Below are 26,728 nucleotides of genomic sequence, written 5' to 3'. Positions count from 1 at the left end.
CATCTCAAGGAGCAGCAGAAGTTCTCTCACTGGGGAGCCCCTCCAGTCTCTAAGGCGGCTTCTCCTTTCTTGTCATGACATTCTTGGTCACATGGTCAGGGATGTCGGTGAGGACAGAGGCCCGTTTACTTGGTGAGTGGGGCCTTAACAGCATAAATAAGGCCTTTGGTCCAAGTTGGGATCTGAGTAGTCACAACCTTCTGTGGACAAAGACCTACACATGTGTCATGGTGGAGACACTCCTGGAAGCTCTGGTGTGGGTGGGTGCTGCCGGCATTTACCATAAACACACTCAGCGCATGGTGGACACCAGAAATAAGAAAGTAAGGTTCATGTGCACTGTAAATACTAAAAAAAAAAAAATTACAAAATGCATTGGGTGGGAATTTTTGTGAAGCAATAAGAGAACTTAGCAAGTTATGATGCTCTAAACAAATAAATAGCTAGTAGCCAACCTCATATCTAATATTTCCAGAAATGTGTTAGGGATGCCATCCATGACCTCACCCCACACTTTACAGGAGTGTTATCCCCATTAATTTCATCACTAGAGTGGGCGGGAATGGCAGGACAATGCCCTGGCCAGGCAGGTCATCAAGAGGAATCAGACCTAGAATGTCTGCATTTTTTATGAACACGTTGAAAATGAAAAAAAAACTCATCAGATTGACATACAATAAAATAATATTATCATTCAGTGTACACGTAAAGACACTAAAGAATTTGAATGAGATTTTAATTTGGGAAGTGAAATGCCCCATGATTATCACTTGCTGTCTGGCCTCAGCTCCTCTCTGCTGACTGAATCCACCTTTGCTTTCCCGTCTGTGACATCCTACATTTGAAAATTTCACACCAAAATATTTTATGATGAAAATGTAGTTCCAATTGGATGTCAGACATTTAAGTCATTCTCACAGAGTTCACCTTGAGAGGAGGCTAGTCAAGCCTACCTGACCTCCAGCCCAGGTGAGACCCATGTGGGCAGCAGACCCATAAGGAGGCAGCCAGGAACGGTTAGAAAATGGCAACATCTCCACCTTTGAAAGTGTGGGATGACAACTTCATACTCTTCTTTTAAGTGATAGGCAACTTTAACTTTTCTGCCAATAAATGACTTTCTTCATATTAATTCTTGGTACTGTTATACTTTACAGGTATAAAGTTTTGGGATACAATAAGAATCCAATATATGTATTGAATTAAGAACCTGAATCAGAGCATTATAAACATTCACTGACTATTCATAGACATTGTATAGCATAATTAAAATATGTAAGTGAACAAAACATTAAACACCTCAAGATTTTTTTTGGAATTTAGACATTTAAAATTGTTGGACAACATGTTATTATACATTGAGAACTCTAGAGACTCCAAAAATAAAAAAAAAATAAAATATGAAGAAGAGAAGTTGAGAAAAAAATCCTATATGTAATCACAAAATTAAGTACCTAGGAGTAAACCTAAAAGATGGAAAATTGCAAGACATTCTTAAAATAAATAGGAGATGCCCAAAAAATGGAAAGATAACCCTTCCTCATGGATTGAAGAATCAGCATTACAAAATATCCATCAGACCCAAAGCAATTTACACATTCAATGCAATCCAATGAACATTTTGATGGTAGTATTCAAAGATATGAAACAAATACTATTTAAATATATATATATAACCACAGAAGAAGAGAACCAAAATAAACCTGACAAAAATGTGGAAGAATGGAGGCAGTACATTCCAGACTTAAGTCTATACAATAAAGATCCAATACTTAAAGCAGCATGGCACTGGGAAAAAAAACAGACAGGCCAGCCACTGGAATATAACGAGGCCCAGGAACCCACCCTCATCAGGAGGGACAGTGACTCTACGACAGAGGATCCAGATCAGGCACTGGAGCAGGGAAAGTAGGGAAATGGTGCTGGGAAAAGCAGACAGACACACGCAGCAGAGTGAAGCAGGTCCTGCCCCACCCCCTACAGAAGAGTAAACTGAAGCAGATAAATGCCTGTTTCCATGTGTGACATCACCACAGTCATGCAGCAAACCTAAGGATATGACAACATGAACAGAAACCCTAAAATACTGTTTCCTAAAGATTAAAAACAAATGATCCCAACAAAAGGACAATTCTAATGTAAGTGAACTGACAGGGGCCGGGGTGGAAAAGAACCGCAGGATACACAATTTCAGAGACGAGTAAAGTTTCTCTTCCCGAAGGGCTGGTGACACCCGTGGTCACTCACTTCTGCTGGATGTCCATTGTCTTTCCGCCCACTCCCCCAGCCTGGGCTCCCTCCTGCCTCTCTCCATGTCCCTTCTCTCCCACCTCAGGCCTTTCCGCCTGAGGGTTCCTCACGCCCAACCCCAGGAACCCTCTGTGAAGGGCACACGGGGGGTGACGGGCGACTGTCCACCTGTCTAGACAGGGACTCAGGGCACTTTTATGACTGATGGCGCCCACCACGCTGGACACTACTGGTGGGGAATGGAACCTGGACATGAGGATTTCTCTATTCACGTCCATAGAGGTGTGAGCCAGACACAAAATCACATCTGCACACCGAGTGTGATAATTACTCACTGAGACACACTGCAGGACGCTCCAATTAACACAGTCAAGTAAACACACACTTTCCCTCGGGAGGAAGGTCCCTGAGGGCTGGAATCTGGACCATGTCCAACACGGGGACACCAGCTCCAGAGCTCAAATAGCCCAACCCTGAGGCCCTGCTCTGTCCATGAGGCAGCGCAGGACAGGGTGCAACATCCTGTGAGTGCTCAGAGGCTCCCAACAAGCCCCGACCATGGAGTGAGAGGCCGGGTCACCCTCTGTCCTGCCATGGGGACAACCTCAGGAGAGATACAGGACACGGCAGCGGAAACCTCCCCCCAGACTGCAGGTATCTGCACAAGCCTTTTGCAGGGGAGAATCCACTCACACTTGAAAGTTTTCAAATTCAAGCTTAATTCTAGACTTGAGAATGTGCCCTAGGTAAACTATTCATTTCCTAAATCATGACAACTAATGCTGAAGGCGCCCACGTTGCTCAATCCCGAGAACAACCCTCCGACTTACTTGTAAGAACAGAATCAGTGCTGTTTCTAGAGTGTTATCAATGCATTTCTTAGTTCTTCTAGTCTCAGAAGATCTCAGTCCGCCTCAACAAAGGTTAAATATCTTGACGCCATTGCCTCTATAATCCACACCAATTTACTTTTCCACTGTCAGCCCTCAGAGGGACCGTCCCCAACTGCACCCAGTACCTGAGGAAAAGTGTGCACCAATTACCTCCCCATCCTCCATGACCCAGAAGAAATGGTTACAGCTATCTCACAAGGACATGCAGCCTCCACCTCAGGGATACTGCTTGTCAAGTGGTTCACCTTCAAATATTTGGGTAAAGAGTATTTTTTTTCCCACCACTATTCTTATGTTTCCATTTCATTCCTTGACCATCCATGTTTTACATAATTATAAACAGAATACAATTTCATGCTTTTCAGTAGCATCATGAGTATGTTCCATGTTTACCTAATTAAAGCTTTTAACTATGTTGTATAACTGTTTTTAAGAGGCAGGCAGTCCTTGAAGTGTTATCATGAAAAAGTGATTCCCCAAGACCTTTCTCCCCTGGTTTTCATTTTCTGTAGTGAAGCTCTGGTGGGGTCTACCTCCTCCACAATAGTAATTAACATGCATACCATTGCTATTTGTTGTGGCTGTTTATCTTAGAGTTCTGCTATAGATTTTTCTCCTTGCAAATGTTCTGGAACTATTTTGCAGCCCTGACCCACATTTACTTTTTTTAAGATTTTTAATTAATTTATTTATGCATACAAGAGTGGGGTACAGGCCATAGGTACCGAGCGTGAGAGGATTCACCCGAGACAGATTGGGGAACAAAACAGGCAGACTGACTGAAGTATACTGCTGAGGGGAGCAGTGAGCGAATCAGGAAAGGTCTGCTGCGCCATGTGGGTTGCTCCCTGTGGCTGGGGGATCGAACTTGTGCTGCAGTGGCTGTGGGCAGCTTCATTGGTTGTGTCTTAACCCCTTGCACCGCCAGGGAGTCACCCCTGACCCATCTTTCACATCTTCTTATCCTCCATTCCTTCCAAATAATTGTATTACAATTCAGACTAGGTGAAGAGACATGAGTATTTATAACAAAGTAAACAGTATTCAGAGCTGATTCAAGAAGTAACCCAAGGTGCTTCTCTTCACTTGACACTTTTCATTTTACTTCCTGCACATCAGGGGCCCTGGTGTTACTGAGGTCTTCTGTCTCCTCAAACGTGGTGGGATTGTGTGCAGGTTGGTTGCACCAGTCTCCACGTGCCATTCCTTTATTTCTCTTCTCAGGGCACACCTTCATCTCCCTTCCACACTGAACTTCTTGTTTTGACATATGTGCCTTTGCACCTTCCTTTTTCTAGTCACCCATTTGCTTTGGTGCAGTACATCCTTCAACAACTTCTTGACATGATTGTATATGTTTTCAGGACACGCATGACTACAAACTCCTTCCTTCTATTCTCAAACCATGAAGGATAGTTGATCTGGTTACAGAATCTTAGCCAGAAAATCTACTCTCAAAAGAGCACCTCTTTCTTAGGAGGGAGTTTTTGGGGTTGGGGAAAAATCCAGGTCTGTGTCCTGGGTGAAAGAGTGTGTCTGAGTGAATATTAATTTTATATGTATTTTAACTGTGGTCAGTTATTTGAAAAAAAAACATTTTAAAGCAATTAAAAAAGCACTTTTATTTTATTTCCCACATGGAGAAGTCTTGGGTGTGGTCATCTCAATCTTTCGTAGATAAAAAATGCTGTGTAATGTTAAAATTAGTTTTTTCTTTAAACTGTAGGAGAATCTGGCTGTCAGGTCAAACTCAAGCCCTGTATCTGGAGAGACAAATAAGAAGCATCAGAGCAGCCATCCACTTGTGTCAACATGATCCTTTCCTGCTTCATCTATGTTGCTGAAACTGGCATGAGTTTGTCTTTTTTGATTGCTGAGTAAAATTCCATTGTGTAAATATATCTCAACTTTTTGATCTATTCATGAATTTTGGAGCATTTGGGTTGTTTCCATATCAGGGTATTGTAAAGAGTGCTACAATAAACACAGGAGTGCAAGTTTCCTTTTGAATTAGTGTTTTTTTTTTTTTTTATAGAGGCATGTTTTTATTTATTTATTTATTTATTTAGTTTTGTTTGTTTGTTTATACATGCACTGGGTACAGTCAGAAGCGCGGAGGGTGAGAGAATTCACCAGAGCCAGAGCGGGGAGCAGAGCAGTCAGAATGACCGAAGCACACTGCTGAGGGGAGCAGCGGGTGGCAGGAGAGGTCTGCGCGCCATATGGGACCCTCCTCTGGTGGCCGGGGAGCAGCCGGGGATCGAACCAGTGCCGCAAAGGCCGGGGGCAGCTTCGTAACCCAGCGCTCAACCGCTGCGCCACCGGGGAGGCCCTTGAATTAGTGTTTTTTCATGTCCTTTGGGTCGATTCCTAGGAGAGGAATCACTGGATCACATGGTAGATCCATTTTGTAATGTCTGAGGAGCCTCCACCCAGCTTTCCATAGAGACGGTACCATGCTACATTCCCACCAGAGTGTGTGTAGGAGGGTTCCTTTATATCCACATTCTCTCAGCATTTGTTTCCTTTTTTTTTAATGTGAGACATCCTCACTGGTGTTAGGTGGTGTCTCATTGTGGTTTTGATTTGCATTTCCCTGATAACTAGTGATGTTGGAAATTTTTTCATATGCCTGTTGGCCATTTGCCATTCTTTGGAGAAGTGTCTTTTTAAAAATATTTTATTTTATTTTATATAATTCTTAAATCATTTTCATTTTTGCACAGTGTATGCATTTTCATTTTGGTTATATTCCCCATACAGTTCCCACCCCCCTTATTTTGGCCCTGATCCCTCCTCATCTCACACCCCTCACCCCCATTAGAGTGTCTCTGGTTTATAGTTGCTTGCTGATTTTGATTTTTCTTTATTATAATTAGTCTTTTACCAGACCACCCCCTTATTTAGGTTTTCTAAATTCCTGCAATGAGTGAGATCATCCGATATTTTTTTGTTTTCTTTTGGGCTTATTTTGCTGAGCATTATCCCTTCTAGCTCCATCCATGTTGCTGCAAATGGCAAGATTTTATCTTTTTGATTGCGAAGTAATATTCCATTGGGTATATGTACCACATATTCTTGATCCAGTCATCTATTTTTGGGCATTTGGGTTATTTCCATAGCTTAGCCATTGTAAACAGTGCTGCTATAAATATAGGGGTGCAGGTGCTCTTTGGAATTGAAGTTTCTGTGTCCTTTGGGTAAATACCTAGGAGTGGAATTGCTGGATCATATGGAAGCTCTATGTTTAGTAGGTCCAGAAATCTCCACACAGCTCTCCATAGTGGTTGGACCAGTTTGCACTCCCACCAGCAGTGCAGGAGAATTACTTTTTCTCCACATCCTCGTCAACATTTGTTGTAGCTGTTTTTTTTTTTTTTTAATATGTGCCATTCACACTGGTGTGAGATGGTATCTCACTGTAGTTTTCCTTTGCATTTCCCTGATTACAAGTGATGTCGAACACTTTTTCATGTGCCTGTTGGCCATTTGCATTTCCTCTTTGGAGAAGTTTCTTTCTTCTGCTCATTTTTTGACTGGATTATTTACTTTGTTTTTGTTGAGTCTCATCAGTGCTTTGCAGATTTTTGTGATCAGTGCTTTATCATTAGAGTGTGTGCAAAAAGTTTCTCCCAATCGGTGGAGTATCTCTTTGCTTTGGTTATTGTCTATTGCTGTGCAGAAGCCCTTTGATTTGATGTAGTCCCAGTTGTTTATCTTTGTCTTCGCTATCACTGCTTTGGGTGATGTGTCTGTAAAGATGTCTTTGAGGTCCATGTCATGTAGTCTTTCGCCTATATTTCTTTCTATATATTTTATGGTTTCAGGTCTTATGTCTAGTTCTTTAATCCATTTTGAACTGATTTTTGTTCATGGTGTGAGGTAGTAGTCAAGCTTCATTCTTTTGCTTGTAGCGACCCAGTTTTCCCAGCACCATTTATTGAACAAACTTTCTTTGCTCCAGTGCATATTCTTTGCTCATTGGTCAAAGATTAGTTGACCATAAATCTGTGGGTTTATTTCTGGATTTTCTATTTGGTTACATTGGTCCTTGTGTCTGTTATTGTTCCAATACTATGCAGTTTTGATTATTATGGCTTTGTGGTATAGTTTGAAGTCTGTGAGTGTGATGTGTCCATTCCCTTCTTTCTTTTTTTTTTCAGGAGAGCTTTGGCTATTTGGGGTTTTTGGTGGCCCCATATGAATTTCATCAATATTTGTTCTATTTCTTTGAAGAATGTCATTGAATTTTTTATTGGAATAGCATTGAATCTGTAAATTGCTTTTTGGTAGGATGGCCAAAAGTTAATTCTTCTGATCCATGAGCAGGGGATGTCTTTCCATTTCTTTATGTCTTTGTCTATTTCTTTTGACAGTGTTTTATAGTTTTCTTACAGTTATTCTTTTGAATCAATCTTTGGGTAGTTCCCTAGGAGTAGAATTGCTGGATCATATGGTAGCTCCATTTTTAGTAGACTGAGGAATCTCCATATAGCTTTCTATAGTGGTTGGACCAGTTTTCACTCCCACCCACAATATAGGAGATTTCCTGTTTCACCACATCCTTGCCAAGATATGTTATTGCTAGTTATTTTGATATGTGCCTCTCTTACTGGTGTAAGGTGGTATCTCATTTTGTTTTTGATTTTCATTTCGATGATTATAAGGGGCATTGAACATTTTTTCATATGCCTGTTGGCTGTGTGCATTTCCTCTTTGGAGAAATGTCTTTTAAGTTCTTCTGTCTGTCCATTTCTTTTTTTTTTAAGATTTATTTATTTATTTATACAAGCACTGTGTACAGTCAGAAGTGCAAGAGGGTGAGAGAATTCACCAGAGCCAGAGCGGGGAACAGAACAGGCTGACTGATGAATTACACTGCTGAGGGGAGCAGTGGGTGTGGCAGGAGAGGTCTGCCCACCATGTGGGACCCTCACCAGTGGGCGGAGATTGAACTGGTGCTGTAGATGCTGCAGGCAGCTTTGCAGCACAGCACTCAACCACTGAGCCACCAGGGGAGGCCCTAAATTTTTATCTTTTTGACACTGATTTTGAACTTAATACTTATGTTCAGAGAATGGGGTCGGCATGAGGTCAAATCTGCAATTTTTTTAAAAAAAGATTTATTTATTTATACAAGCACTGGGTACAGCCAGAAGCGCAGGAGGGTGAGAAAATTCACATAGCCAGAGTGGGGAGCAGAACAGGCAGACTGACAAAGTTCACTGCTGAGGGGAGCAGCAGACACGGCAGGAGAGGTCTGCATGCCATGTGGGACCCTCGCTGGTGGCTGGGGATCAAACTGGTGCTGCAGAGGCTGCAGGCAGCTTCACAGCCCAGTGCTCAACCACTGCACCACCAGGAGAGGCCCTCTTCTGTCCGTTTCTTGACTGGATTGTTTACTTTGTTTTTGTTGATCTGTGGTCGACTCTCTTTCCAGAATGCGACTGTTGTATGGAAATTTTAGTAATCTTGCTCCACGCCTCATTTCCCTTTTCACTCCCCTTTGTCTGGCCCACCTTCTCTTAGAACGCAAAGGTTCTTTTGGAATCCCTGGCGTGCAACTATCAGGTATTTGGTGATTTTGTTCTGATCGCTGGTGGTCTCAGAGATCTTTCCTAGAATCCTTCCAGAACTGCTTTTTCCCGTAGGTCTCTAGGGAATGGGGGGTGGGGGGATTGTGGTAGAGTGGAGTGCCTCAATGGTGTGGGGGCACCTTGTCTGCCCTGTGCCCCATTGTTGTGGGGATCCCATGCCTCACCTCCAATTTCGTGCCCAGGCTCTGAGTTCTGAAGCCCTCAGATCTGGAACGTGGGTGATAGCACAGTTCAGTGCCTGCATATATGGTGGCTTTTGCATGCCAATCCTGTGCCTGGGCACCTGGTTTTTGATTACCCAGTGAGGGTCATTCACCTCAGTGAGGGCTCCATTGCGTCTTCCCTCTATAGCAGTTGCGGGAACCTGGTCAGCCTCCATCTGCATATGCTTTTTGAGCACAAGCTATTTTTGCACAAGCTTACCAGCTGGCCTTTGTCTATTTGCAGGTCTCTTCATGGAGTTCCTATCTTCTTCTAATGGCACCGAGTTTTTGATTCCCCAGTGCCATTTGCTCACCTCCGTGGCGGTTCCTGCACGTGTCCCCACATTACCTGCTCATGGGGTGTAGTGCGTGCAGTAGATCCTTTCCGCTCACTATCCTGCTAGAGCTCTAATTTGTTCTTGTTTTTTTTTTCCTCCTTTCTGTCCAAGTGTGCCTGCTTTGTGGGTGGAGGAGGGTAGCAGGGTTCTGATCTCATTGAGATTTTATTGGAATTGCATTGAATCTGTAAATTGGTTTTGGTAGGATGACCATTTTTATGATGTTCATTCTTCCAATTCATGAGGAGAGAGTATCTTTCCATTTCTTTGTGTCTTCTATTTCTTTTACCAGTGTTTTGTAGTTTTCCTTGTATAGATCTTTCACCTCCTTTGTTACTTTTATTTCTAGGTATTTAATTTGTGTGGGTACATTGTAATTGTAAATGGGATGATTTTCTTAACTTCTTCCTCTTGAGATTGATTGTTTGCATACAGGAAGGCTACTAATTTTTGTATATTGATTTTGTAAGTTGGTACTTTACTAAACACATATATTGTTTTAGTTTTTTCTGTGGATTTTTAAAGGACCCTCTCTCTATAATATCATATTATCTGCATATGATGATAGTTTCACTTCTTTTCCCATTTGGATTCCTTTCATGTCTCTGTCTTGCCTGATAGCCTTTGATATCATCCCATACTTCCTGACTCTTAATTAAATTCCCCAATCACCCCTTTTTTGCTGTTTGGGAAATCTTGTATGGACAAATATTAATGGTGGTTGATGATTTTCTCAGTTGTTGAGTTGACTGATTATTCCATCAGTCTTCTTTATTTATATTATTTTTAAAATAAAAAAATTATATCTCCTTTTCTTCATAGTGTACATTTTATTCCTCTTACTAGTGACAATGATTTATTCATCTTTGTTCAACTGTGTATTATAATATTTTTCACTTGAAGCATTTTTTTAAAAAGTGGAGCTCATGTTGATTTACATCTTCCATCTGTTTACTTGCAGTGATATCATGCTTTTATTGTGTAATATATCAATGGGATTCATGAGCATAGTATTCGTGATTGCTTTAATTTTTTCTGTGATAATTGCAAATCTGTATACTCTCTGCCTCTGCTTCTATTGCTAATGGCCACCTTTGTAATTTTCTGTTAAATGAGAGACATGATTTGTTGGTAATAGAGACTGAGCTAAGACTTTTATTGTGATATATTGTGTAATCTGCAAGACGTTCAGCTGGGTTTTAAGTTTCCATAGTTCTTTCTGTCCCCATGTTCAAACACATGTAGTTCCCACACATGTGTCCCTGCTTCTTTTTGTGTTTCTATAGGAACTCGTCCTTAGATATCTTCCTTGTTTGGCATATAATACACTGTTATATACTAGAGCTCTATAGCTGTAGTGATGTGGTATGTATATGGAAGGTAGCCTATGATCTTAGGTATAATGTTAGGCATGCATAGGGCATGTGTCCCCAACAGTGACCTTCAAAATTGCATTGTAGCCTTCTGTGTTTCTGAGGTGAATGAGCAAAGTGTGTTGAGCAGTTGTTGGGGAAATAGCCTTCTGTCATCTGGGCTAAGGCTCAGGAAAAGACTATTCTCCCAAAGTGTTTGCCTTTGCTTCAATGAGAATGCTCTGGGTTATTTCACACGACCAGGAGGGAACCTTTCATCCCTCTTCATCTTGAGGACCTGGTGTGGATCCTGGTCCTAATCCATATGAATGTGGTTCACACCACCAGCCAAGCACCTTCATCCCAAAGACTGCCATCACAGGAGTTTTCACTTTCAATTGGCCCACCTTCAACTTGCAGCATTTCAAACCTAGCTTGTGTGAATGGCCAAAAATCATAAAAATATTCCTACAACATAACGAGATAAGGGGTGATTAAAAGTGATTTTTAATTAGTTAGTGGTGTTTTCAGTAGTTTGTTTTTCACACAACCAGCAAGTAGTTAATATATCTTTGCTTTGAAATTGATATTTGCTCTAAGTTTTGAACACACATCACTTCAGCAAAGTGTATTTCCTGAGGGAGAGACTGCACATACTTGTGAGATAGTTGTAACTCTTTCTTCAGGGCCATAAAGGACAGGGATATAATTGCTACAGGCTTTGCCTGAGGGACCAAGCTGCAGTTGGGGACAGTCACTTTGATGGATGTATGTGCAACAGTAAATTGACCCTGGCCTCTTGAAGCAATGGTTTCAAGGTATTTAATCTGTGTGTTCAGGTGAACTGTGTGTCTCACACTGGAAGAAGCAAGACATGTATGGGCAGCACTGTATAAGCAGCTTTCATTTTGTTCCTATGTGTAAGTAGGAGTGTGTTTCTCTGGAAAAGAAGTTTGATATGTTTCCTTAAGTTGTCTATTATATGATGCTGTTCCCTAGCATATAATGGAACAAGTAAGACAATCCCATCCATTTAAAATTAATGGCACATCTGTCAATAATATTAAATATATTAATATTAAAATATTAGCAAGTTTTATTCCATCCAAGTAAGCAGTTTAGTTATTTTGGAGCAGGCATTTATGTACTAGTACCAAATGAAAGGCAATTTCTGATTCTGAGTTGATAATCACATTTCCTTTTATTTACAAATAGGTGCAATTTGTTACTGTCAGTCTTCAGGGCAGTGATCAATTCTATGCAAGAAAGAGGGGTGAAGTGTAGAAATACCAGCTGCCTCTCCTCTCTGGTGTTCAAAGCCTTTCCTGAAAGAGTTTTTGAAAACCAGAGGGAATTAATTTGTTGCAAATGTGTAATTAAGTTCTTTTTTCAGATATATGAGCAGTCACTTAAGTAAAATTATATGACATTTCCCTTGGTATACTCTCAATAGACACCATTGGTTGATTTCAGTTATTCATGTCCTTTATTCTAAAGGGATAGAATTCTCAGTTTGGAAGTTGACTACAAATTATTTTTTTCCTGTGTGTTTTTATGTACTTTTGCATATATATGCATAGAATGTTTTCTGGGCTTCTCTAAGCACCACAATTGAAATGCAAATACAAATACTGGTCCTGAAATTATCTTTGACCATTTTGCATTGTCGGCATTGACGCATGCCACTCAAGAAAGCTTTGAGGAGCACCTGTTGTGCAATTTTGGGAGCCATCAAAAAGTATTTAGGAAAAAGTGTAATGTTAAATTCTTGTATATATTTATTTTATTTCAATAATCCCATAAAACATTATTTCAAATGGAACCATTGTTTAGCTCTCTCTGGAATTAAGAATTAAGTGACAGCTCTGTTTTCTTAGAGATAAGGAGCATGTAAAGCCCTATGAATGTCTTCTCTGTGAATCACCAGATCGCATGGCCCTCCTTGTGATACACACAGTGCTGTTACATTTGCCTTAGAATTTAGGGCTGAGGAACAGGGAATTTTATATACAGTGAGGTAGTGAAGACCCTAGATCTACCGCTTTGTCTGGTACATTGGGTATGAAAAGGATACTTGAGTTTTTGAAGCCTCCATGTGCTATTTTACTTATAATAATATTGAATCCATGAACTTCAGCACAGGGACTGTTGCGTGTTCATGTAAGGATCCCCCTATATTCAACCTCTGCCCCACACCAGGCCCCACTGAGCTCCGGATCATCTCTCTGTAGGACTGATGAGTGGGCAAGGATGGCAGATCCTTGTTGCTGTGTGTCAGAGAAGCTAGTAGCAGGCACCTGACAGCAGGATTCAAGTGTTTTCAGCAGAACTGACTGCACTCAATAGCTGCTCTTGCTATTAGTTAATACAATGACATTTTAATATGAAGAATTTTTATGTCTTATTATTACTTTAGTTCATGAAAGTTCTTCATTTGCATCCTATCTAAGAGAAAAGTGGATTAGATGAATGTAAAAATATGAACGTTTTTCATTCAGCATGGAACTGATGCTCAACATAATTTCAAAAAGTGTGTTTTCTACTGCCCTTGTCACTGCAGATGTTGCTTTAAGTTCATGTTTGAAGAGGAACAAGAAGGAAAGAAAAGAGGAGAAGGGAAATCCCTGGGGATCTTATTGTCCTAAGTTTGCTGCTGCTCCCCACCTGCAGGGCAGTGAGTCCACTTTGCTTCCCGCACAGAAGTGCATTTCCACATGTGTATGTTCCCTCCAGGCAGGACTCTGTGCCAAATGCTGCCCTTGGACCCTCTTCCTTTCCAGTGTCACTGTGTCCAGGTCTGCAAGCTTGAGTCCTCCGTATTCTCCTCCCCAGGCAGCTTGCTTGATTGACTGGATCCACAGACTAAGTGTAACTGTGCAGGTTCTGGCAAAAGTCCTGTTTAATTACATTTATGTTTAATGAATCCCCAGATAAAAATTATTTCCTTTTTACAACATGGGAGTTGTGGAGTTAATTGGAAATTATTGTGAAAAGATTTAATTGATAAAAGCTTATTGTGACCTTGAAATTTTCTTTGTCCTTTCCACACATGTTTTATCCCCCTGATGAGTAATGAACTGAATCAAATATTGACTTGTGCATTTCAGTGTATATTTAGGGTAGAGGCAGCTTGATTTTAATTTCTTGAGAATTTCAATTTCTAGAAAACTTTTCATAAGAAAGATGTCCTTAAACTATCTATTACTAAACTATGAAGAGTAGGTACATAAAAGGACATGAGATATCAGAAAGCTAGGCATGATTTAATTTGGTAAAATTTTTATGGGCTGTGAACATAATACTTCTGAAGAAATCTCCAAAGTTATAAGTTAGGAACACAAGCATGGCATGGGTGATCAACCAGACGTCAGACAGTGATTTCATCCTCCTGGATCTGTTACACAGCACCCAAGTGCCTTGGGTCCTCTTCACACTCACCCTGCTCGATTTCCTGGTGGCCCTGTTTGGCAACACCATAATAATATTCCTCATCTGGGCTGACCCTCTTCTCCACACCCCCATGTACTTTCTGCTCAGCCTACTGTCCCTCATGGATGTCTTCTGTATTTCCGCATTAGTACCCAAAATGGCAGTGGACTTCCTGTCCGGGGATCACAGAATCTCTTTCGTTGGGTGTGGCTTCCAGTTGTTCCTCTTCTATCTCCTTGCTGGCTCAGAGTGCCTGCTGCTGGCGGTCATGGCTTATGACCGCTACGTGGCCATCTGCCAGCCTCTTCTCTATCCCATCCTCATGTGCCCCAAGGTCTGTGTGCTCCTCTTGCTTGTGACCTGGCTGGGTTCTCTGATCAATGCCTTGATGCAAGTGGCCTATAGTCTGTCACTCCCTTACTGTGCCTCCAGAGAAATCCATCATTTCTTCTGTGAGATGCCAGCGCTCCTGAAGGTGGCCTGTGCTGACACTTCCCAATATGAAAAGGGTGCTTATGTCACTGCTGTGATTTTTTACATCCCTCCCATCTCTGCGATTGTGGGCTCCTATGGAAGGATACTGTCCACTGTTCTGGGCATGGGATCAGGCCAGGGACTCAGGAAAACTTTGGCTACTTGCTCTTCTCACATGACTGTGGTGTTGCTCTTCTATGGGGCTGCCACTGCCAAGTATATTGTGCCAAAGTCCTACCACTCCCCCGAGCAGGAAGAAGTGGTCTCTGTGTTCTACACCATCATAACACCCATGCTCAACCCCCTCATCTACAGCTTGTGGAACAAGGACGTGACTAGAGCTTTTAGGAAGGTTTTCAGAGTGTGAAGCATTGGAGTTTGCTTGTGTCTACAGTAAACCCATAATAGCATTGCCATTTGCTGTAAATGTGAATAGAATATGTATTTATATACTTACATTTAGTATGGAAAACAATTATGTTGAGAAATTGAGTTCAAAAACATATAATTTTGTACTGAATAAAATGTAATATTTAAAAAACATATCAATGATAACATATAATGTGGTAAATGATAACATATATTGGACTCTTCATTATTCATTGGCAGTTACAATATATTTCTTCTTTGTAATTGTCTTATTTATTGTATTTTCAAAATGTGTGTGTTCAAAAACATGAACTGTGATGCATGTAAGCAGTTGCCTGTATGAACATGTAGATGCATCATCACAGTGATGGATCTTCTAAAGTATTTATTCTTTCTAGATTTATGTACATTTCCCCAAACGATGCTTTCTCTCAAACCTGGCTTAGAAATTTATAGTGAAACTGTCGCTCTATTATATGTGTTGGTGTACATTGTTTAATGTCTGGAATGTTTATTTTCCAGGCCTAAACTCTAAACTGACACAAAATATCTCATGACTTTAGGATGTGACATGTAGACACTCAACAACATGTAACAACCACAGTGCAGTCACCATCCCACCCATGCAGACTTAACTGTTAGGATGTAGCCTCTTGACCTCACCTATTTCACACTCTTCAACCCCCACTTCCATCTGGTCACCCCCCTTTTTCTCTCTGTCTACTTTCGTTTTCTTTGTCAATTTCCTTTCAATGAAATCATGGGTATTTGTCTTTTCCTGGTTACCCATTCCCTTGGCATTTTCCTTTCCAGGCTCACCCTTGCTGTGGCATATGATGACACTCAGCTATTTTAATAAAATGTTCGAAGGTTTTCCACTATACTGCTATCACCCTACATACACGTGCACACACACGCACGCATAAACACACACACACACACTCACCCCACCCCCTGTCCATTCATGCATCACTGGAATCTTAGTCTAGTCCCTGTGTGGTGATGTTGTCATTGATTCTGGAACCAGCCACCTCAGTGGCGGGAGCGGCAGCAGCGGGGCTGGTCTCTCCTCCTGCTGCTCCAACACAAGCCAATCCTGGCTGTGGCTCTCCAGGGCCCAGCAACCGCCCTTTTGTGGCTATTTTCTGGCTTGTGGGTTGGGCCAGTCAGGTGTAAGCAGTGACATGACTGGTGCTAAATGGTCCAGTAGCCACAGGATTGAAAAATGGTTCAAACAGACTTGTGGGTGGTGCCCCCTGAGAGAGGACAGAAGCAGGGTTGGTGGGGGCTGTAGTGTGATGGTTCTAGGCTGAGGAAAGGAGGACCAGGAGCTGCAGAGGAGAGAAGAGAAGAATCCAACAGGGACCTCGGAGTAGGGAAGAGAAGCCAAAGACCTTTGCAGAGACGGGGTCTCGGGCCTGGGTCTCCATGGCCTGAAGGGAGCACCAAAGGCCCTGGTGGGCTCGTGTGTCAATGAGCTGCTTGTCGTTGTCATCGTCCAAGCTCTCACAGAGAACTGTGGACACTGGGTTTCTCTGACACCACCTCTGGGAGAGTAGTGACCATCACTACTGGCCAGCGCCGTCCATCCCTCCTGTTGGCCAGTGGTGACCATCCCTGTTGACCAGTGTGGTCCAGCTCTGATTCCATGTACCTGAAACTCTGCCTGTACTTCTGGAAGATGCCATCTTCAGGAGGAGGTGCCACTATGGACACAACAAGCTCTTTGTTCCCCTGTTTGTAAGAGAAACCTGTGGTGATGGTTCCTAGAGCCTGAGGTCTCTTGGAATCATGTGCACAGGTGAGAACCCACGGTGGCCCGTGCACTCATGGGGCACTGCCCTTGATCAGCTCTAGCCATTGGGTGTGTGTTGCTCTTGCCCTTGGTTTTGTCGTTTTGGGGCTCCCTTGTCAGGACACTGGGCTGGTGGGTGGTGATTCTGGCCCTTCTGGGCTGTCCCATGTGCCTGCTCTGTGTGCTCCTGTGTGTGTGGGGATGGGTGTCCTCATGGCTTTATGAATGGGTGCTTTCTCTCTGCCGGATCAATGCCCAAAGGTGGAACTGCTGATACGTAGTGGGGTTCCTCAGTGTTGAGGGGCCTCCATAGGCTTTTTAGTCCCTGCATTCCCAGTCTCAGTGCCGGGCAGGGCCCTTCTCTTCACTTCTTGCCAATACTTGTTTCTTGTCCATTTGAATCTGTACCCCCTTATCCACTGTTGTACACCAGGGGGTGCCTGACACGCAGATGGCACCAAAGCTACACAGAATGTGTTGTCTTGTACACATGCATGACTGTGTTAATATTACTTTATAAATTAGTACATTAGGGCCTCCCTGGTGGTGCAAGGAGTTAAGCAATGCACTATGAAGCAATCCACAGCCTCTGCATCATGAGTTCGATCCCCGGCCGGCCAGGGAGAATCCCACATGGCGAGGCAGACCTCTCCTGTTGCACCCGCTGCTCCCCTCAGCAGTGTATTTCACTCAGTCTGCCTGTTCTGTTCCCCACTCTGTCTCTGGAGGATCCTCTGACCCCCCTGCATCTCTGGCCTGTACCCCAGCTCTTCTATGCATAAATAAATAAATCTTTAAAAAATAAATTAGTACTTTATAAATGAGCAAGAGTTAAATCCTAATGAAATTGAGCAATCACAGATATATAGTGTAGCCTCAGCTCATGACAAAGTGTCTTCCTCGAGGTAATACTTCCATTGTGTGATTAGCCTTCACCTGACAACTGAATATTCCAGCATCGCTGTCTGTGCTTGTTGTCTGCCTGCGCGTCTTCCTCTGAGTGGCTGCTTATCTCTTTTCTTGTTTTGATTGACTTGTCTTCTCTTCATGTGATTGTGTGAGCTCCTCATAGAGCTTGGATGTTAGCCCCCTGTCAGATGTGTGATGTGGAAATACTTTTTCCCACTTGGTAGGGGGCCTTTCATTTTATTGATAGTTTCTTTTTTTCTCCTGTCCGGAAGCATTTTAGTAGATGTGATCCCTTTTTAATTTTGGCTTTTGTTGCCCTGCCATTTGGATTTGAGCCCCAAAACACATTTGTAAGGCCTATGACAAAGAGCACATCATCGAGGCAGTTTTTGATTTTTGTCTTTCAGCAATCTTTATTCCATTTTGAATTTGTGTCTGTGTGTTAGGTAGCTGTCTGGGTTGTGTCATGATTTTGCATGTGGCTGTGCCTTTTCCCAGAACCATTTTTGAAGAGACTCCTCTGCTCCCTTGTTTGCTTTTGACTCTCTGGTCATCAGTTAGTTTTCCTTCCCCTGTGGGTTTTTTTTCTGGTCTCTCAAATCTTTTCTGTTTGCCTGTTTAGCAACTGCATTATATGTAATATCTGAAAACTGGGAAAAAGTCAAGTATACATGGACAAAACATGCTAGTCTTAAAATAGGATGTTATTCAACAGCAAAGAAGAATGGGCCCCAGCTACAGCCAGCTATATTCATGTGAAAAATGTCGAGTAGCTCAAATTATTTCTGAGAATTATGGCCTATAGTAAGATGGTTTTTATATAGTTCAAACAGTAAATGCAAGTAGTTGATAATTTTGAATGATTATATTTGGAGATCTTATAAACATTCCCAGAGAATAATATATCAAAATTTAAAATTAATGGAGAGATAGGGGGCTAGATATGTAGTGGTTCTAAAGAAACAAAGTTTGGGCCTCCCCGGTGGCACAGCGGTTGAGTGCTAAGCTGCAAAGCTGCACACAGCCTCAGCAGCACAGGTTTGATCCCCAGCCACTGGGCTAGGGTCCCACATGGTGCACAGACCTCTCCTGCAGCACACTCTCCCCTCAGCATTGTATTTTGTCAGTCTGCCTGTTCTGTTCCCCGCTCTGGCTCTGATGAATTCTCTCACCCTCCCATGCTTCTGACTGTACCCAGTGCTTGTATAAATAAATAAATAAATCTTAAAAAAATTAAAGAGACAAGGTTTTTTTTTAAAGATTTATATATTTATGCACACAAGAGGTGGGGTGTAGGCTACAGGTGTGGGGGATGGATAGGATCCACCAGAAACAGAGTGGGGAGCAGAACAGACCATTTGACTGACATACACTGCTGAGGGGAGCAGCAGGCAGGCGAACCAGGAGAGGTCTGCTCTGCCATGTGGGTAGCTTCCTGGCCAGGGATGGAACTCGTGTTGCAGGAGCTGCAGACAGCATCATAGTGCTGAGAATTAACCCCTGCACCATCAGGGAGGCCCAGAGACATGATTTTTTATTGCATTGGTTCTTGGTGTGGCTGGTTTTCTTGGTAGTTCACATTACATTATAAACCAGTCAGCTAAATCAAGTAAGACTTTTGTGGACAAATAAATGTGCGTGGGTTCAACCACGAAAGGAATTTTAGATGCTATTATGAATTGTTATTAAAGCTGTTGACATTCATTGCAAAGATATCAAAGAACCTTTGAAAGGTTTCACAGAAAATATATTCTTCCTCCCTCTATCATGGTCTAGTCTTAGTGGTACACCATAGTTGGTTATTAGCTGACAGATTATATTCAATTTTAAGTTTCACATCTGATATTTTAACAAGATGTTTAGTAAGTGCTGAAACTTAACCCCTGCACCACCATGGAGGCCCCTAAGGCCAAGTCTCACTATGATTATTTTGTAGTTCATGTCTGGGTCCAGTCCATCTGCTCCTTGCTGGCAGCCCACACGCTTAACCCTTGGTCTTCTTTGACTTTTCCCGGCACCTCCCTCAGCAGGATGTTCTCGTCACTTCTTCCCAGAACATTCAACACCGCATTTCCATTGACTTAATTTTTCATTCCCTTTAGCCTTTTACCAAATCCCACCTCTTAGCCTTTTCCAGAAAATTTTTACATAAAACTGCAAATTTCTCCTACAACTCTACAATCACCCAAAGCTAGATAAAGAAGAAATAGAACACCTAAACAGACCAATTACAAGCAGCACAATTGAAATAGTAATCAAAAACCTCCACAAAAACAAAAGCCCAGGACCTGATGGATTTACAAATGAATTCTACCAAACATTCAGAGACGAATTAGTGCCTATCCTTCACAAATTCTTCCAAAAAATTGAGAAGGAAGTGACAATACCAAACACATTCTATGAAGCCAACATTACACTAATACCAAAACCGAACAAGGACAACACAAAAAAGGAAAACTACAGGCCAATCTCCCTAATGAACACTGATGCAAAAATCCTCAATAAAATTTTAGCTATCAGAATCCAACAATGCATCCATAAGATAATTCACCACGAACAAGTAGGATTCATTCCAGGGACACAAGGATGGTTTAACATCTGAAAATCAATCAATGTTATCCAACACATCAACAAAAAGAAATATAAAAACAATATGATAATATCAATAGATGCTGAGAAAGCTTTCGACAAAGTGCAACATCCATTCATGATAAAAGCCCTTGAAATTCTTGGGATACAAGGAACATACCTCAACATCATAAAGGTCATCTATGACAAGCCACCAGCCAGTATCATTCTCAATGGTGAAAAGCTGAAAGCAATTCCATTAAGATCTGGAACAAGACAAGGATGTCCACTCTCACCACTGCTTTTCAATATAATACTGGAAGTCCGAGCCAGAGCAATAAGACAAGAGAAAGACATCCAAGGAATCCAAATAGGAAAAGAAGAAGTAAAACTATCACTATTTGCAGATGATATGATAATATACGTAGAGAACCCCAAAAACTCCACAGAAAAACTAATTCAACTCATCAATCAGTTCAGTAAAGTGGCAGGATACTAAATCAACACGCAAAAGTCAGTAGCCTTCCTATACACAAACAATAAATCTGAGAAGAAGAAATAAAAAAAAAGCATCCCTTTTATTATTGAAACAAAAAAATCAAATATTTGGGAATACATATAACAAAAGAGGTAAAGGACCTATACAAAGAAAACTATAAAACACTGTTAAAAGAAATAGAAGAAGACACAAAGAAATGGAAAGACATCCCCTGCTCATGGATTGGAAGAATAATCATTATTAAAATGGCCATCCTAACAAAAGCAATATACAGATTCAATGCTATTCCAATCAAAATTTCAATGTCATTCTTCAAAGAAATAGAACAATTATTGATCAAATTCATATGGAATCACAAAAAAAACCCAAATAGCCAAAGCTTTCCTGAAAAAAAAAAAAAAAAGAAGGGAATGGAGGCATCACACTCCCAGTCTTCAAACTATACTACAAAGCCATAATCATCAAAACTGCATGGTATTGGAACAAGAACAGACATACAGACCAATGGAATCAAATAGAAAATCCAGAAATAAACCCACAGATTTATAGTCAACTAATCTTTGACAAAGGAGCAAAGACTATGCATTGGAGCAAAGAAAGTTTGTTCAATAAATGGTGCTGGGAAAACTGGGTCGCTACATGCAAAAGAATGAAGCTTGACCACTTCCTCACACAATACACAAAAAGCAACTCATAATGGATTAAAGAACTAGACATAAGACCTGAAACCATAAAATATATAGAAGGAAATATAGGCGAAACACTACGTGATTTGCACATCAACGACATCTTTACAGACACATCACCTAAAGCAGTGATAGTGAAGGCAAAGATAAACAGCTGGGACTACATCAAATTAAAGAGCTTCTGCACAGCAAAAGAGACAATAACAAAAACAAAGAGAAACCCCACCAACTTGGAGAACATTTTTGCACACAACACTAATGATAAAGGACTGATCACAAAAATCTGCAAAGAGCTGATGAGACTCAACAACAAAAAAGAAAATAATCCAGTCAAAAAATGGGCAGAAGAGCTCAAAAGAAACTTCTACAAAGAGAAATGAAAATGGCCAACAGGCATACGAAAAAATGTTCAACATCACTTGTAATCAGGGAAATGCAAATCAAAACTACCATGAGATACCATCTTACACCAGTGAGAATGTCACATACTAAAAAATAGCAACAACAAATGTTGGCGAGGGTGTGGAGAAAAAGGAACTCTCCTGCATGGCTGGTGTTAGTGCAAACTGGTCCAACCACTATGGAGAGATGTGTGGAGATTTCTGGACCTACTAAACATAGAACTTGCATATGATCCAGCAATTCCACTCCTAGGTATTTACCCAAAGGACACAGAAACATCAATTCCAAAGAGCACCTGCACCCCTATGTTTATAGCAGCACTGTTTACAATAGCTGAGCTTTGGAAACAGCCCAAATGCCCAAAAATAGATGACTGGATCAAGAAGATGTGGTACATATACACCATGGAATATTACTCAGCATTCAAAAAAGATAAACACATGCAATTTGCAGCAAAATGGATGGCGCTGGAAGGGATCATGCTCAGCGAAATAAGCCGAAAAGAAAAAGAAAAATACCGGATGGTCTCACTCATAGCAGGAATCTAGAAAACTTAAATAAGGGACCAAGAAAATGAATAACTATAAGAAAGTGAAAATCAGAATCAAGAAAAATCTATGAAACAGAGACACTTTTTGGGGGGTGGGAGGCGGGAGGGGAGGGATTGTTATCAGAATGGGGGGTTGCAATTGTATGGAGAATATAAAAATAAAATTTATTATTAAAAAAATGAATTAGAAGGAAATCAACCAGCAGTGTGTGTTGAGAGTAGATCATGGGTAAATGTCTTATGGTTTTATTTATGCCACTGCTCATGTCCATTAAAAATGAATTTATTATAGATTTACAACTATCCTCATGCCCTCAGCCTTCAAATAGTCTTTCAGGAAGGGCATTGACACTGTAGAGAGGGTGCTGGCTTTGTACAGTGAACATCTTTCTTCCATAAAACTAACTGCTGATTCCACCCCAAAATTAGGAAATTGTACCTCATTGAGAATTACATGAAACAAGGGCCTCCCCGGTGGCGTAGCGGTTGAGCGCTGGGTTGCGAAGCTGCCCGCTGCCTCTGCGGCGCCGGTTCGATCCCCGGCTGCTCCCCGGCCACCGGAGGAGGGTCCACATGGCGAGCAGACCTCTCCTGCCGCCCGCTGCTCCCCTCAGCAGTGTACTTCGGTCCTTCTGCCTTCTCTGCTCCCTGCTCTGGCTCTGGTGAATTCTCTCACCCTCCCACGCTTCTGACTGTGCCCAGTTCATGTATGGACAAAGCAGACAAACAAATAACTAAATAAATAAAACATGACTCTATTAAAAAAAAATAATTACATGAAACCAGACCATCAGTATTGCCATGAGCTATTGTCTTCTTATGCAATGTTAGTGCACATGCCAGTTCCAGTTCAGCTAAACAGCTTTTTTGAGTCAACACACACAACATCTAAGTAATTTCAGTATTTAAATGTATTAATATCTTATTGATACATATCTTAAATAGAGGGAATTATTGAGATTGTCTATTATATGTACAAGGTCAGAGTGTTCTATATTAGGCAGCTTAGGAAATCATAACAGACTTCAACCCCCATGCTGAGTCGTATTCTAGCTACAGTGACAGAAGTTCAAGATGACGAGGGGATGTTGACGTCATCGAGAAACACGGAGCTTGTCATGGCAGGTGCCATCTTGGTGGCAGAGAGCATAAGGCTCTCAGCGCTTTGCACAGAGAATTTCGAGACCAGAGTGAGTGGCATTACGTGTGCAACAGGGACGGAATCTCTAACCAAGATGCATCGCTCATGTGAGATGAGATGTGCAAGCCCACACCCTTTTAATAGCCTTCTCTTGCACCACACCCACCACCCACGCACCGTAGTCTGCACCATACACCCTTGGGTCCCTTTCCCATGGACACCCACCTCCGTCCTCCCATCTGGCAGCCTCAGCTCTACAGTCAGAGTTCTAGTGTTAGTTTGCTTTGGCTTTGTCCTTAGTTATGCTTAGCAGAACTCCCTCCTGTTGCAGGCACACTGCTTAGAATGGCAAGATTTTTTTTTTGTTTTTTGTTTTTTGTTTTTTTTTTATGGCTTAGCATCTTATTCAGTTGTGTCTATATGTTTCATGTATAACCCGGTCATCTGTGGTTGGGCCTTAAGTTGTTTACATAACTTGGCTATTGTACATAGTGGTGCGATGAAGAAAGGGGTGTGTGTATCCCTTTATTCTTTATTCTTTGGAAAGAATAGGGAAGTGGTGTAACTGGATCCCTGTGGCACTCAGGGCTGTGGGGCAAGGTTGCTTTGTGAGGCTGAGGCATGCTGGCTTATTGTTTTTCAAGTTGACTATGATATTAGCTGTGGTTTTGTCAAAGATGGCCTTTATTATGTTGTTATATTTTCTATCTATCCATATTATTTGGGAGTTTTCACCATAAATGGATATTTAATCTTTTCTGATGGTGTCTGCATCTATTGATATGGTCATATAACTTTTTTATTGTCTATTATTGATGTGGAGATTTGTGTTGATTGATTTATGGATGTTGAATCATCCTTTTACCCTGGAATAAGTTCTAATTGTTTATGACATTTGATGCCTTTAATATGTTCTTGAATTTGATTTGTTACCATTTTGTTGACAATTTCTCATCTGACAGTCTTGCAAGGTATAGTGCTCTTGACTGACAGTATTTATCTTTGAATAATTTGAATATGGCATTCCATTCTCACCTCGCTGTAGATTTCTGCTGAGAAGACTGATGTAAGCCTGATGAAATACCTTAATACATTACATGCCCTTCACTCCTAGCTGCCTTCAGTACCTTCTTTGCCTTGAGTATTTGGTACTTTGACTACTATGTCTTGCTGTAGTCTCGTTGCATTTACATAACCAGGTGTTTTTTTTGTTTTGTTTTTTTTAGCTTCATGAGGTATATTTAATTCCAGATATGGGTAGCTTTCTGTTATTATTACCTTGAATAGGCTCTCTGTACCCCCCCACCCCACCCCTGCCCCTCACTCGCCTTTGCCCTTCTGGGATATCCATTATTCTTATGTTGGCTTTCTTAAAGTTGTCAGATATTTCTCAAGTTATCTCTTCATTATTTTCTATTTTTTCTCTCTATTCTTCCACCTCGTCCTTAGTATATTAATGTCTTCAAGGTGTCTGATTTAATCCTCTGTTTCATCTTTTCTACTTCCATAGCTTTCTTTAGACTTCTTGTTCTCATTTATTGAGCCCTTGGCATCCTGAATTTCTGTTATTTTCTTATTTAAAGTTTGATTTTCACGGATTTTATTTGTTAACTCATTATTTTCTAAATTTTGTTGTACCTCTTCAATTAGCTTTTCTGAGTCCTCTTCTATTACTTTGACTCGCATTTCTGAGTTTTCTGTGGTATCTGCTTTAATGTCATGTCATTTGTGATCTTGTTCATTTTAGTCTTCTTTCTTTCTCTGTGATTTTGTATGTCTAGAGGTTTGTCAGTTTTGTTTCTGGTCTAAAAGTCATTCAGTCTTTACACTGACATTTTCTATTAAATTTCTAGTCTCATGGTCATTTATTTCCTCTCTAATTTTAGTTTTTACATTTCTCTACTAATCGTGGAGTAGTATTTCCTTTACTTTCCAAATTTTGTAGTTTAAAACTTAGGTATTTTAAAACTTTAGTATTGAAATCATCCATTTTCTTAATGTAGTTAATAAACTTCTTTTGAAGCATCTCATAAATATTTTGTATATAGTATTTCCATTTGTATCAAGACATTTTCTTTTATTTTCTACAATTTCTCCTTTGATCCAGACCCCGTTACTTAACTGCACATTTGTGAATTATAAGTGCTCTGTTTGTAGCTAACTTCTAATTTCATATAGCTGTTGATATAAAAGCTGTGTGAAACTTTTTTCAGTCTTTATAGATATTGAGAAATTATTTCTGGCCTAATACATAATTTATAATGGGAAATGTTGCTTTTACTATTGAGGAAAATATGTGTTCTACTGGATTTTGGATGGAATGTTTGTATATTGGTTGAGGTTCTCCAGGGCAAACATGCAGTTTATATTTAATGTGCCCTTAATGATTTTCTTTTCAGACTCTTATAGTGTCCTCCAAAGAGTTAACATTTATTGTGAGAATACTCTGAGCTTATTTTACAATTGCTGTCTGTTCTTAGAAGAGCCAGGAAGGACTCTTTCATCTCTCTTCATTTTGTGATACTGATGTGGATCCTGGCCCTGCTCCTTTTGAAATGTTGTCCCCTCCCATACCCAGGCACTTCCATCCTGACTGCAGTCCCTGAGGCTTGTCACTTTCAAGGGCTACTCAGATCAGCATCAGAATGGCAGCCTGCTCATTGCATGAAGTTTTAAGTGCTTCTCCTCCCCATGGTTGTCTGTATTTGTCTCTCTTCAGACACAGCATTTTGTTCATCCTGAGAGAGCAAATCTCTGACAGTTTAATGAAAAGTCAGTAGTTTTCCTTTTGGCTCAGTACTTCTTCTATGGGAAGTACAGGTATGGTCACTTCATAGCCAAAATGCTTCTCATTAGAAACACATTTTTTACATAAGGAAAGCTTAAATTTAGTGTTTACTCAAACTCTTGAATGCTCATGACCTGACTCAGTGTTCCCTGAGACAGTGTTCCTTGTGAGACAGCTGCAGGCATTTCTCTGGGTCACGAAGGACTGGGAGATAATTCTGCACACTTTACTTCAGGGAACAAGTGCGGATGGGGACGGTCCCTCTGAGGGCTGCCCGTGAACAATCAATTTGCCTTGGGCTATTGAAACAGTGTGTCAAGGTATTTAACTCTTTGTTCAGGCAGGCTGCATGCTTCTGATGCTGGTGGGGCGGGGAAGTTTGTCAGCAGCACTTTAGGAGGAGCTCCAGTCCAATTCCTCAAGTAAATAGGAGTGTTTTTCTCAGGAAATATGTTGAAGAAGTGTGTTTTTGTTCCTGAGCTGGT

The 26,728-nt window shown here is 41.1% G+C and overlaps 1 protein-coding gene across 1 annotated transcript; it reads left to right on the top strand.

Moving 5' to 3' along the window:
• Window positions 1-13,976: 13,976 nt before the first annotated feature.
• Window positions 13,977-14,903, top strand: LOC311176145 (olfactory receptor 2T27-like; the record flags this gene model as incomplete). Its single annotated transcript, XM_084241460.1, has 1 exon — window positions 13,977-14,903. One exon carries the CDS (start codon window positions 13,977-13,979, stop codon window positions 14,901-14,903), a length of 927 nt encoding a protein of 308 aa, XP_084097586.1.
• Window positions 14,904-26,728: the final 11,825 nt, after the last annotated feature.

The sequence above is a fragment of the Talpa europaea genome, assembly GCF_964194135.1.
Source record: "Talpa europaea genome assembly, chromosome: 8".
NCBI classification, from domain to species: Eukaryota; Metazoa; Chordata; class Mammalia; order Eulipotyphla; family Talpidae; genus Talpa; species Talpa europaea.
The sequence above is the reverse complement of the archived record's forward strand: the minus strand, read 5'-3'. Positions and strand labels throughout refer to the sequence as shown.